The following is a 13,885-nucleotide window of genomic DNA, read 5'->3' on the forward strand; positions in this document are numbered from 1 at the left end:
CCTCAAAACGACATCGTTTTGGGTTCAATGTAGATAACTTATCTATATTTACTACAGAAAAAACGAACTCATATAATATATATATATATATATATATATATGATAAAATTATTTCTCTAGCTGCTGGACGTCCAGCAATAAATCTTCCACCGTTGATTGGTTATGATTCCTCGTATTTAATGCTTTCACTCATCTTTGTATGATTATGATTTTACGAATTTATTTATTGGACGTTAAGCGAGTGGAGAAAAGTAAAACCATATATATATATATATGTGTGTGTGTGTGGGGTAGGATATTCTTACACCGGTGTAAGAGTTAGAAGTCTTACACTCAATCTTGACCATTGATCCATTTGTATCCAATGGCTCACATTACTAAAAAATTTGAGCCCTTAGATATAAGTGGGATCAACAGACAAGATTGATAGTGTAACTTACACTGGTGTAAAATGATCCTGACTTATATATATATATATGGAAAAAATATTTCTCCGGCAACTTGAGATAAGTTTATCTCCGACCACCCCAAAACAACGTCGTTTTGTTTATTTATTTCCTTATATTAATTGATTCACCTTTGAATGGTTATGATTCCATTTTACTCTCTCTTCCTTCTTTACCATTGATTCATCTTTGTACGGTTACGATTTAGTAATCAGAGATAAAATTATCTCAAGCAGCTTGAGAAACGATAAGCCATATATATGGATAAGATCCTTTGATATCGGTGTCAAATTTAAAGTTTGACACCTCATCTAACGTTAGATAAAAAAAGATCAATGGTGTCACGTGCTTACAAATCAGAGTCGTTGATATTTTTTGATCTAATGGCTCTCAGATGAGGTATCAAACTTTAAATTTGACATTAATGTCAAAGGATCCTGCCCCATATATATATATATATGGGAAAAGTGTTTGTCGTTTTAAATGACACAACTTGTGTCATTTCACTCTCTCAGAAAAGTGGGACCTACATCTTTATATTTTTTGTCCAGTTTTTCTCCTCTTTTATCTATCTCTTTCTCTCACTTAAATTGACACAACTTTGCATCCTTTAAAATGATACACATTTTTCCATATAAATATATATATATATATATATATATATATATATATATATATATATATATATATTAATGGTTACATTCAGTGTTATAAAAACTGGACCAGACCGGTCAGTTCGAACCGGAATCCGGTAAACCGGTTGTGTGACCGGTCCGGTTAACAACAAGGATCGGATATACAAGCGAACCGGTGTGAATCGGGTTGAACCGGCCGGTTAGTGGTTAAACCGGTGACTCGGGGGGTCAAACAAATCAACCGGTGATGAACTTTCCCAAATTTCTTCTGCACATCTTCAAGATCCGGGATAGACAAAGAAGAAGAATACTCCATTGATGTGATAGGTGAAGAAGCAAAAAAGTAACAAATTAGATCCATGGCAGCAAAGAAGAACAGGCGAAGAAAAGCCCGACGGAGGAGCCAAGAAAGAGGACAGACCCATCCCTCTTGTTTTTAAATTGGACATGCATTGCAAAAGATGTGTCAAGAAGGTGTTGTTCGCCATTTCAACGATACTACCATCACCAATCATATCTGGATTCAAGGTTTTCTTTGTTCTAACCATAGAAGAAAAAGAAACATGGAAGAATGGAAAAGGGGGAAAGGGGAAAGAACTCTACTTTCTGCGCTGATGTGAAGTTGTGAACAAAGAGATTGAGTCTTTTGATTTTCCCCCAAAGATGAGTTTTTTAATTTTCTATAAATAAATTATTTATTTATTAGTACATGATGGAAGAGTGCTAGAGTCCCCTCGATAATGTCAATTTCTTTTTTTTGGTACAAACGATAACGTCAATTTAATTAGCCCATTTATTAGTACATGAATGGAAACTGAAACGGTTGATTTAAAAAAAAAAAATTAATAATTTTGAAATGAGTTTTATATTTTCATATTTTCTTCCTTTATTATTTTTTCTTCTATTAATATATGGCTTTAATATTTCTATAGTGAATGTAGATAAGTTATTTACATTCACTCACAAAACAACGTCGTTTTAAATTAAAAAATTATAATGAAAAAGACTATTATAAGTTATAACCCAGAAATAAATTATAATCACAAAAATACCATAATTTTAGTCCCAAAATGACGTCGTTTTGGGCTCAATGTAGATAACTTATCTACTTTGACCGCAGAAAAACGAACCATATATATATATATATATATATATATATATATATATATATATATATATATATATAGGTCATGTGGTTGAACCAGTGACCTACTGATTGAACCATTGACCCAGTGACCCAGTACTCTTGACCGGTTCGATAACCAGGTCGGTTTTTTATTACAAAAAAAATTAAGAAATCACTACTTTATTTTTGCTTTACCCGCAATCAATTTATTTCAAACTTATGGGAAGATTAATGTTAAAAACTATTACATATTAATATTTATCATTTTTTTCTCTAAGAAATAATTCCCCAGTCGAAAAAAGAGTAACAATTAAAAAATATTAAAGGAAGATTAAATTTATTTGATTACAGGGCAGAGGAAGATTTTTTGAACAATTCAATAACCCTTTTTTTTGGGGGAAACCAGAATGCTAAGAAAGTTGACATACACTTGATCCATATTTTCCACGTGATCTTTTGACACCTTAACCCTCATTTTAGGATCTTTTATATCCCTAAAATCTTGAATATGACTCTTCTTTTTTTATTTTTTATGAGTTTTTTTGTCAGTTATTACTCCTACTTACTCGTTGAAATACATCAAAGTGAAACTCCTCAATTTTCTGACAACACACTTACATATTGTGGTCATTTGGCAATACACATATTATTTTATATTAATAATTAAAAAATATGAATTACACAATAAATAAGATTGATTAATAATTTTCTCACTTAAACCTTCTCCCCCTTAAGCCTCGGAAGCCAAGACTGATCCAGCACCCTTCCAATATAATAGAATCTTTAAATTGCCTAAATTCTAACAAGAAGAAAAATTCTCTTACTATTATTGAAGAAACCCTTCAACTGAGAGGAGAATCTGCAATCCTTACACTAATGGTATATACTCATAATTCATGTCATGTCATTTCAATGATTCACCAAGTTATACTAATTTTTCAATTACATGATGTAATTTCTTGTTCAGGAACATGGTACCAATGAGAACAGAGGAGGTCAAACAAGAAGGCCACCTAATGAGCAAGAAAAGCTTGAAAAATGGTTGCCCATAACAGCATCAAGGAAAGCAAAATGGTGGTATTCAACTTTCCACAATGTCACAGCTATGGTGGGTGCTGGAGTGCTAGGCTTGCCATATGCTATATCCCAGCTTGGATGGTATTTATAAAATCATATATCTTTCATCATTTCACTCCATACACATAAAGAAGCTTAATTAACTCTTGTTGCATTTCATTGGAAATTTTTTCACATGCCCTTATGTTCATGGTGGAGCGATGGAGAGGCTAGCAGGGCAATCCCCCGGTCCAATTTTTTTTTAGTTTCCTAACCGGTTTATTCTTCGGATTACATCTGGTTCGAACACTTGTCAGACCTTATTAAAGGGGATAGCTCTCCCAAATCTTTTTTATTTTATTTTCAAGGCTCGAACTCGAGACCTTTGATTAAAGGCTCAAACTTCTTACTATCTATGCCAAGTCTTTAGTTGTGAATAATATTTCTTTTTCTTTTTTTGTCATATAATGATTGTCCCTTTCGAGTTCATATAAGTTTTTAGATGTGATTATCATCTTCTTTTTTTAAATAAATAGTTATAACTTATAATGAAGAATACACTTGTAATTTTGCTGTTTTAAATTTTGCTTCCGACTGTGTCTTTGCTTATGTTCTCGTTATGATTGATTTGTAGGATTCCAGGGGTTATAGCGATCGTATTGTCATGGATTGTGACATTTTATTCATTGTGGCAACTAGTTCAAATGCATGAATTGGTTGCTGGGAAGAGATTTGATCGATACTTTGAGCTAGGAGAGCATGTTTATGGGCCCAAACTCGGATTCTGGATGGTAATGCCACAGCAGCTGACGGTTCAGGTGGCTTCAACCATTGTGTATTGTGTCACCGGTGGCAAGTCATTGAAGAAGTTCTTTTCTATGATTAGTCCAAACATGAGTGGAATTAGACAGACATATTTTATTCTCATCTTTATAGGCTTGCAGTTAGTGCTTTCACAAACTCCTAATTTCAATACTTTGAAAGGAGTTTCTTTGCTGGCTGCAGTGATGTCTGTCTGGTAAGTTTTTTTTTTTTTTTACTTACACATATAGAAAGGCTACTTTATATATATTTTGTCATCTATTGGTTGATTAATTAGTATAGGTTATACAATTAGAAAAGGTAATTGAAATTGATATATACCATGATCTAAATGAATTTCCTGAAATTTTATTTTTTAGTAGATAAAATGGCATCATTTGATATAGGGGTTTTAGTTTGTCCTTTAACATGACAAGAAAAATTTTCCTACACACACAATATTTTGTGGGGCCCGCACTTTTTAAAGCAAAAAAAAAAAAAAAAAAAACTAAGGCACGCAAAACGAATCTCTATAACATTATACAATCACTTTTTCTACGACATAACTCTTATAAAATCCAAATACGTAAGATCGCATAAAAAAAGGACTTAGATATTGTTGTTGGTGGGAAGAAGCGACTTAATTTGGTATGTTGTAGTAGTTCTTCCCTCATTATAGTAAGGCCATAAAAAATATTCAATAAAAAACAGATAGGGGAAGTTATTGCTGGAGTAAAAAACAGACGGGTGGAATGGCCTTGTCCAGCTGCCTCAAATCGAGTGAAACTTTGGTGCTACTCTTGCATCATACTGCCGTCCAAAAAAAAAAATATTAAAATTTAGATGAAAATAAAGATAAAAGTGAGGGTTTAAATGGAAAGAAAACTTTTTCTTTTTTGAAAAATGATATACCCACTTAGATATATTTGATGTACTGAAAAATTCCCCCTCAAATGGCTGCTAGGCAAGGTCATAGACATTTAGCACTTAAGGGCACTTAATCTCTTAATACATGTGTTCTCTTTATATTTTTTGTTGAGATATATATAGTCTCCCATTGGTTGTATGAGTAACTAATGTAGAGTTTATATGGCCTTGGGCACTCCCACCCTTTGAGCTAGCTTTTAAGGTGGTGTATTCCAAGGTTCTTTACATGGTATGTGCAATTCCACGCTTCTAGCCCAAATGGCTCTTGCGTGAGGGGGCGTGTTGAGATATATAGTCCCACATTGGTTGTATGAGCAACTAATGTGAAGTTTATAAGGCCTTGAACACTCTCACCCTTTGAGGTAGCTTTTAGAGTTGTGTATCCCAAAATTCTTTGTATTTTTCACACACGCATGACGTTTTTCACGTTAGAGTCACACCCTCACACTATTATAAAGCTCCCCAAATTAAAACGGTTATGACATCACAATTTCCTCGTATGAAATTTTCCTCCTCCTATAAATAAAGGATCTCATCTCACGAAGCGGGGTCATCTTCTCCATTATTCATTCACCTTGAAGAAACTCTATTGAATTCACTTCTAACGAGCCATATAATGGTGCCCTATTAACATTCCCCCTTGATTCCAAGGAGACTAGTACACTGACTTCATTAATTGAGCCTTGATATGTACTATTGCCTCTTCAGTCATTGTCAAATCAATTATTAATTATATGCCTTACATTGTTCACAAAATATAGTGTATGTTATCATATCTAAATAATTTACAGTTACTCGATGGTGGCGTTTGGCACGTCAATGGTGCACGGGGTTCATCATCATCCATCTCATTATGGACTTCATTCTCATACCGTTGCTGGGAAAATTTTTGATACGTTCAATGCGCTTGGAACCATAGCATTTGCATTTGCAGGACATAGCGTGGTTTTAGAGATTCAAGCTACATTACCCTCAACCGAAGAAAAACCTTCCAAAAAACCAATGTGGCGAGGTGTGATTGTTGCATACACCGTAGTTATTGCTTGCTATCTTTCAGTTGCAATATCTGGGTTTTGGGCATTTGGAAATTCTGTTGAAGATGATGTCCTTGTCTCACTTGAACGTCCAAGTTGGCTTATTGCTATTGCTAATCTCATGGTATTCATTCATGTCATTGGAAGCTTTCAGGTACACATAAATATATATATATATATATATATATATATATATATATATATATATATAAATACAGGAAAAAAAAAGTTTGTTATAATTTTGTATTATTTTAGCTCCTGACCGTTGATTTTCGTCAATCAATGATTATAATTTATTGGGTCGAACTGTTATAATTAATTAGTAATTCATAATAAATTATAATCGTTGATTGACATAAACCAACCATTAGGATCTAAAATGACAGAAAAACAAACATTATTCGCATAAATAAATGAAATTAAATCATTGTTCAGTTTCAAAAATTATTTGTAATAACATATATATAACAATTGTTTTCTTTCTGTTCAAGGTTTTTGCTATGCCTGTTTTTGATATGATTGAGTCATCTTTGGTGCAAAAATGGAATTTTAGTCCCTCAACGATTCTTCGCATCGTTTCTCGAAGCCTATATGTGGGTAAGAACTACATTAAATGACGTTTTTAATTGGTTATTTGAAACTGTTAATATATATTATAGTTTTAGCTAAGTATATTTTAACATGCATTTTTCATTAATTTGTAGCTGTGGTTGGATTTGTTGCTATATGTATTCCATTTTTCGGAGGATTGTTAGGCTTCTTTGGAGGACTGGCATTCGCATCAACATCGTATATTGTAAGAAATAATATTATTATTTACCAAGTTTTAAATCTTACAAGTACTTCTAAGTTTTAAAAACATTTGATGCAGATACCTTGTATATTATGGCTTGGGGCGAAAAAACCAAAACGATGGAGCTTCCATTGGATTGCATCAATGGTATAATTTTCACACTAAACTGATTTCAATGTTCATAGCAAAGAATTTATAGATATCTAAGTTAATTTTAATTTTTGTTTTTCATTACAGGTTTGCACGGTTGTTGGCATTTTAATAGCAACCCTTGCACCTATTGGAGGAATACGAACAATTATTCTTTCTGCAAAGACTTACAAGATGTTTTCCTGAGTACAAGATTCGTATTCTTAGCTATGTTATATAATATTTTTTTTCTAATCTTTAGAACATTATTTCGTAGAATTCACATGTAAGTTTCTTTTTCAAGTATATTTCGCAGAAATTTTAGCTGCGAAATTATTTATGTCTGTAAATAATTTTTTCAAGATTTTATGTCGGCTACAAATGTTGAAGCCCAAAGCCATGCCCATATGGATTCCTCGACCCGGAGCATAATGGGTCAACTCAGCCCAATTAGGAAACTAACCCATTTTTTTGTGCGTAGTGTTCGGCACGTGTTGTTTGTTTCCTGTTATTTATCACTTCTTTTCAATTGGTTGTAATCTTTGTTGAATTCCAAGATATGTAGTTTGTTAAGGAATGAGAAACACACCAAATTTTTTTGCCGAATTCGTGATTCTACCTCTCTTTCTTCTCCCTCCTTACCAACAAGGTGATCCTAATTATGGATAACAAGACTCAATAGGAAAAACATATTAAGACTAGTGTATTTTCTTTTTTCAATTTATAAAAAAAAAGTTATACTTACAACCTATTTCTGTTTACAACCACTTACAACTATATATATCTTAACTGTTAATTTTTGTCAATTAACGGTTATCTTTTAGTGCGAATTAATAATTAATTAATGAGTTTGATTTGTAAAAATAATAACCGTTGATTGACGGAAATCAACGGTTAAGACATAGTTGTAAGAGGTTATAAATGAAACTAGATTCTAAGTATAACCTTCCTCATTTATAAATATATAATTACAGTTTTGCTTCTCTATAATTAAGCTGAGCCATGTCGAAACTTATCAAGGATATAATTTTTCTTATTTCTTTTAGTAGTTAATATTACTTAAATTCAAAGCTTTTTGTAGTTTCAAGTCGTGTCTTACTAATTAGATCTCGTTATGTTTTTTAAATCTTGGCTCAATTGATTAACTTAGTATCACTTTTTTTTATTCTTTAGAGCACTTTAATGTCTTAATTTTAAAAGAAAACACTTTATAATCTGAATAATGATACTTGTATAAACTTACAGTTAAGTGGTGCTTCTGACATGTTGAATGCAAGTCATAAAATAAATTCATCGTCCTATTATAACTTTTTTTTTTTTGTAAATGATAATATTATACACATATAGTTAGTATAGGTATCTTTGTCAATACCAACACATACCTCTGTTCAAGGTTTCCAATAACAAAACACCATTGTTCAAAAACACAAATCAACTTTTGATCTCCAAATAATCAAGATTTGAAAAAAAAATTAAGCTAGATTTGAAGAATTGAGTTAACTTTGAGTAATTTAACATTTTTTCCTAGTGTTTTGAACCATTCCTGTTAGGGGTGTTCATCAACCAATCCAAACCGATTCAACCCGCGGTAACCGAACCAAAAAACTGATAACCGAATAAACCGAAAACCGAAAAACTGAAAAATCGAAAAAAAAAACCTGCAAATTTTGATTAGATTGGATCGGTTTTCGGATGGGTTGATGAAAACCGATCCAATCCAAACCGATCCAATATATTAATTTTCCTCTACCTACTTGGGTCTTTCTCCCATCATAATCCAAATTTTTTAAACCCAAGATCCATTAACCCATCAACTAAATCCAAGAAAAAATTTAGTCACATCCCATCAACAAAATTTCATCTGTGTAGAGCTTCATATCTCATTGCCCAAAAAATAATTATATTATCGTTTACTGATGCTTTTGTATTTCAAAAAATAAATAAATTTACAAAGTCAATATATATTAAAGATGTTATTTGCACAATAATCATGAAACTAATTTTAGGATTTTTAAAAAACCGAAAACTGATCCGATCCAAACCGAAAAAAATTGGATTGGATCGGATCGGATTTGAAAAAAAAATCAAATCGAATGGATAATTACATGATCAAACTTAAGGGATTGGATCAGATGATTTTTGCTTTCAAAACTGATCCAATCCAAACCACGAACACCCCTAATTCGTGTGAGTTCATAGCTTTTAGAAGCAATAGCTCAAGAACACAACTTCCTATTCTCTTAGCTCAAGAACACATATCTGACTCTTATTAGGACTATTCATATACAGCTAACCCCTTATAAAAATAAAGGATTAATTCTGTCATGTACACAACTTCCTACTCTCTTATCTCTCACTATGCACACGTCCTAACCTTTCTATATATCATTATTATTGTGTACAATGATATGTTACCCTTTACAACATCTTTTACATAAACCACCGCGATTGTACTGATTCTAAATACAAATAATTAACCTTCAATTAGACATTCCCAATCAAACTAGATCGATCACCCAGCAATTTTTTTTTGACAAAAGTTCCATCATTGAAACCAAATTTGATTTTAGTTTCTTGTTTCAGTTGTTACAAAAGGTTATCTATAGTCAGTTAGTCAGGAAAACAATTTCTCTCCGTACAAAGCTAGGAAAGCTCCCTCCTTAGGCGATTCTCAGTGGCTTCTACCACCGTGGGAGTGCCTCTTTCTCCTCTACACGTGGAGACCAATTTTTTTTAGAGTTTTCTTGCTCTTTCTTTCTCTTGTGGTTTGTTACTTGGTGCTTTCCAGAGTGATTCACGGTGCTAGAGCTGGACTGAAAGATTGTATCTTTGTCAGTTTTGCTGTGCTCATTTTCCCATGTTTTTCTGCTCAACCCTTGGTCAGATCTACTTCTGGATTTTTCTGTGATGCTACATTTTGTGCTCTGATTGTCCCTTCTCTGTGGGTTAAAATTCTCTTTGGAGTTTCTTTTCCACCATTGGTAAAGCATGTAGATCTATCTTATTTTTCTACTTGCTTTCTCATTGGGAAATCAAATCAAAAGAAACGCTTGAAGGTTCCTAGACCCAGACCCTCCACTATGGGAGCGGATTTGGAAAATGTTGAGGACCAGGGATCTCCCATTGTTCCCACTGAACCTATGCATGCAACTGCACACCAGGTGACTGATAAAATGACTGAACGATAATTGGTTTCTAAGGAGACTCCAAGTGGTTCTCGTACCCTAGGGGAGGATGATTTTGAATCAGAATTTGAGGTTTGTTCCTCCATTAGCTTAGACTCACCCCCTCCAAACGAAATCACAAGCCCTTAAGCTAAAAAAAATAATGTTGCCTCAAACCCTTGGACAAATCTATTCAAGGACAACCACCAGCCTTCAAAAGGCCTCTCTCTGCAATACTCACCAGACAACTCTGATGATGATCTCTTGCTAGAAGAGAAAGATGTTAACTTCCTTGAAGAAATTTGAGGTTTTAGCTTGATAGAGTATGTTGCTGGTCGATTTCCAGGCAAGAAAGCACTCCTTGAAGCTTGTCAAAAATGAGGAGTGCAATTCTCTTATTCAGTTCATGAAAGTAGATGGTTGGTATTCAAATTTTTTGATGACGAAAGCATGAACAAAGTTCTGGCAGGGGGCCCTTATTTCATTTACCAGTGCCCTTTTGTTACTGAAAACCATGCCTCCGTTTTTTATTTTGGCAATAAGGAATTAAGTCGTATTCTTGTTTGGGTGAAACTTCGCAATCTACCTCTGGAGCTATAGAACTCGCAGGCATTGGGTAAAATTTTATCTAGAGTAGGAATACCTCTGTGTACAGACCAACTGATAGCATCCTTGGGATCTATTCATTTGCTAGAGTACTTGTAGAAGTGGATGCTGCCAAGGATCTCGTTGATGAAGTGAGATTCAAACTTCCCAATGGTCGCTCTTGTATACAGATTAAGTATGAAACTACCCCATCATTTTGTAGCCACTGCAAAATGATTGGCCATATTCTGAAAAATTGCAAAGCTTCAGGTGCAGGAAAGAAAACTGGTAAAACCAGCAGTGGTTTATAAAGATAACTTCACAATTGCCACTAATTAGGAAGAGGCACTCCAACCTCAGAACATTGTTGCTAAAGAGAGAACTTCTGTTCCCAATTCTGCTGCCTATCAGGTAATTATAGCAGAAACTCATTCACCACCTCAGAAGGCCCAACAGCAACCTACTGCCACTGCTAGCAATCCAAAAATTTCAGAAATATTGCAACTTGTTTCTACAAATGATGGAATGGTCCCTCTAAAAACAAAAGCTCAAAATAAAGCAACCCAAAAACAATCTTTGCTCAGCAAGGAAAAACAACACAAAGAGGTTCAAACTGAATCAGAGAAAGGGGCCAAACACTAAGAAAAGAAACATGTCGGGCTTTCCGTCAATCTAAATGATTATCTCTTCCTGGAATATCAGAGGCTTTCACTTACCTCAGAAGCATCAAGGGAAGCAATACTTTCTTCATAGCAAGGGGGTGGATGTTTTGGCTATCTTAGAAACAAAGATTGATGTCTTTTCTCTTTCTGAGATTATGCAGAGAAAGTTTATTGATTGGGACTTTGCCCATAATTTTGATCATCATAATGTTGGTCGTATCTTTTTCTTGTGGAAATCGGATAGAGTGGAACTCACTGTATTAGAATCCACTGCCCAAATCATGCATTGTGCCATCAGCTACAAAGTTACAGCAAAGCAATTCCAGGTTTCATTTATATATAGACTTCATTCTGTTAATGCTAAAAGGCCTCTTTGGGACAGTCTTACGTCTCTAGGCTCTTCCCTTGATGTCCCTTGGCTTTTAATGGGGGATTTTAACAGTGTACTATCTCCCCAAGACATAATCAATGGGAATTTCATTTCTGCTCATGAGATGGAAGATTTCTCGAATGGTTGCTCTGTTTTGGCTCTTAAGGGTTTGAACAATCATGGTTCCACATTCTCTTGGACGAATGTGAGGGATTTAGAGTAAATTAGATCGAGCTCTTTGCAACCAACAATGGATTGATCAATTCCAACACTCTTCTGCAGATATTTCTTGCATTGAATCAATCTCTGATCATGCTTCTATTTTGGTGATCACTAATATGAATTTCGTGAGAGGTAACATTCCTTTTAAATTCAATAATGCTATTGTTGACCATGCTTCTTTTTCAGCCATTATTACAAAGTGTTGGCATTGTGCTTACTTTGACTGTAAAATGTACTCTGTCTCCAAAAAACTTAAATCACTAAAGGGCCCTTTGAGAAATCTTCATAAGCAAGAGTTTAGCAACATATCTTCTAATGTAGCTCAAGCTAAGGTAGATTATAAAAGTCAGCTCCTCATCCTTCAGCAAAATCCACATGATACTATCCAATTGAGTCAAGGGAATCTCTGCAGAAGCCTTACCATCCAGCTGAGAAAAGCATAAACGAACATAAACAGAAGATTTATTGTTGCCATTCATAAATCAGATGGGCAATCCTCTTCATCCCCGAGGGAAATTGGCAATGAATTTGTCAATCATTTCAAGGATATCCTTGGCTCTTATAGGCAGACTTCCCCAGCTTCCCATCCTGTTTGTGATTCTGGTCCAAAAGTGGAACCTAGCTACTTTGGATCTCTGTGGTCCAGTTTCAAAACAAGATGTTTGGAACATTGTTGCTGGGATGAACAGTAATAAATCTCCTGGCCCTCCTGGTTTCAATGCCCTCTTCTTTAAAAAGTCTTGGAATATCATTGGGGATGACATTTATAAGGCTGTCAATGAAATTTTTCTATTTGGCAAGCTACTCAGGCATGTCAACCATGCTCTATTAGCTCTCATTCCCAAATATGAAAATGCTTCCCAAATGAACCAGTTCAGACCAATTGCTTGCTGCAACATTTTGTATAAAATCATTGCAAAGCTCTTGGCTAACAGAATTGCCCTTGTTCTGGAAAAGATTGTAAAAGCCCAATCTACTTTCATTAAGAAAAAGAACATGATAGATAACATATTCCATGTCTATGAGCTTCTTCGAAAGTTTACGCGTAAGAGAACATCCCCAAGGTGCTTGCTTAAGATTGATCTCCACAAAGCTTATGCCTCAGTGTCCTGGGACTTTCTGGATTGGATGCTCAATGCAGTGGGCTTCCCCACTCAGTTTTGCAATTGGATTGTGAAATGTGTCACAACTACTTAGGTACTTTCCCCAGGACCCGCCTCAAAGGAGAGTTTTCTATTAAAAAATAATAATAATACAATAATTAATAAAATAACTATATACTCTCTCACTTAAGTGCTTGGTAAATCTATAATCCAAAAACCATTGAAAGCTCTAAGTAGACTAATTTTGAAGCTTAAACAGAAAATAATTGTGCGTGAAAGGAGATGGTGAAGATGATAAAACTCACCTGACATTATTCAATGGTCCATGGCCGTATGATGAATCATACGATTCAAATTACATTTACATACATGTCCCATGTTAAAAAATATCTGGACAGTGACGAGGAAGTTGCGTCACTAATAAAAACGAGCTTAAACCGTAAATCATGGGGACACATTTGTATTTCTTAATAATATCTTGGTTGAATGGATATGAATAAGGAAAGAAATTCAACTATTTAAGTACAGGATGATATATTATATTATTATGTAGAAATATAAAAATATAAATAATAAAGTAATTAAATTATAAGGTAAATACAATTTCATAATGTTCAAACTAAATTTTCAACCAAACTCCATATCAAGTAAGCAAAAATACCAAAAGAGCTCTCAGTCATCTCTCTAGAAAACCTCTCTTTAAGATTCTCTCTGTAACAAGGAAGAGGCTTTACCTCCTTGGGTGATACCTAGTGACATTCTGCCATCGTGGGAGAGTGTTCTTTTTTGTCTTACACATGAGATATCCTAACTGAGTGGTGCGCTGATCTGT

At 34.1% G+C, this 13,885-nt stretch overlaps 1 protein-coding gene across 1 annotated transcript; it reads left to right on the forward strand.

Annotated features, from left to right (window-relative positions):
* The first annotated feature begins 3,297 nt into the window (after positions 1 to 3,297).
* Positions 3,298 to 7,154, forward strand: LOC133286315 (lysine histidine transporter-like 5). The gene is made up of 7 exons (XM_061483720.1): positions 3,298 to 3,365; positions 3,898 to 4,281; positions 5,783 to 6,179; positions 6,517 to 6,622; positions 6,730 to 6,821; positions 6,897 to 6,965; positions 7,056 to 7,154. Exons 1-7 carry the CDS (start codon positions 3,313 to 3,315, stop codon positions 7,152 to 7,154), a joined length of 1,200 nt encoding a protein of 399 aa, XP_061339704.1. The 5' UTR covers positions 3,298 to 3,312.
* The last annotated feature ends 6,731 nt before the right edge of the window (positions 7,155 to 13,885 follow it).

This window comes from Gastrolobium bilobum, unplaced genomic scaffold, assembly GCF_033153095.1.
Source record: "Gastrolobium bilobum isolate Gb01-03AN ecotype WA unplaced genomic scaffold, APGP_CSIRO_Gbil_v1 utg3566, whole genome shotgun sequence".
Classification (NCBI taxonomy): Eukaryota; Viridiplantae; Streptophyta; class Magnoliopsida; order Fabales; family Fabaceae; genus Gastrolobium; species Gastrolobium bilobum.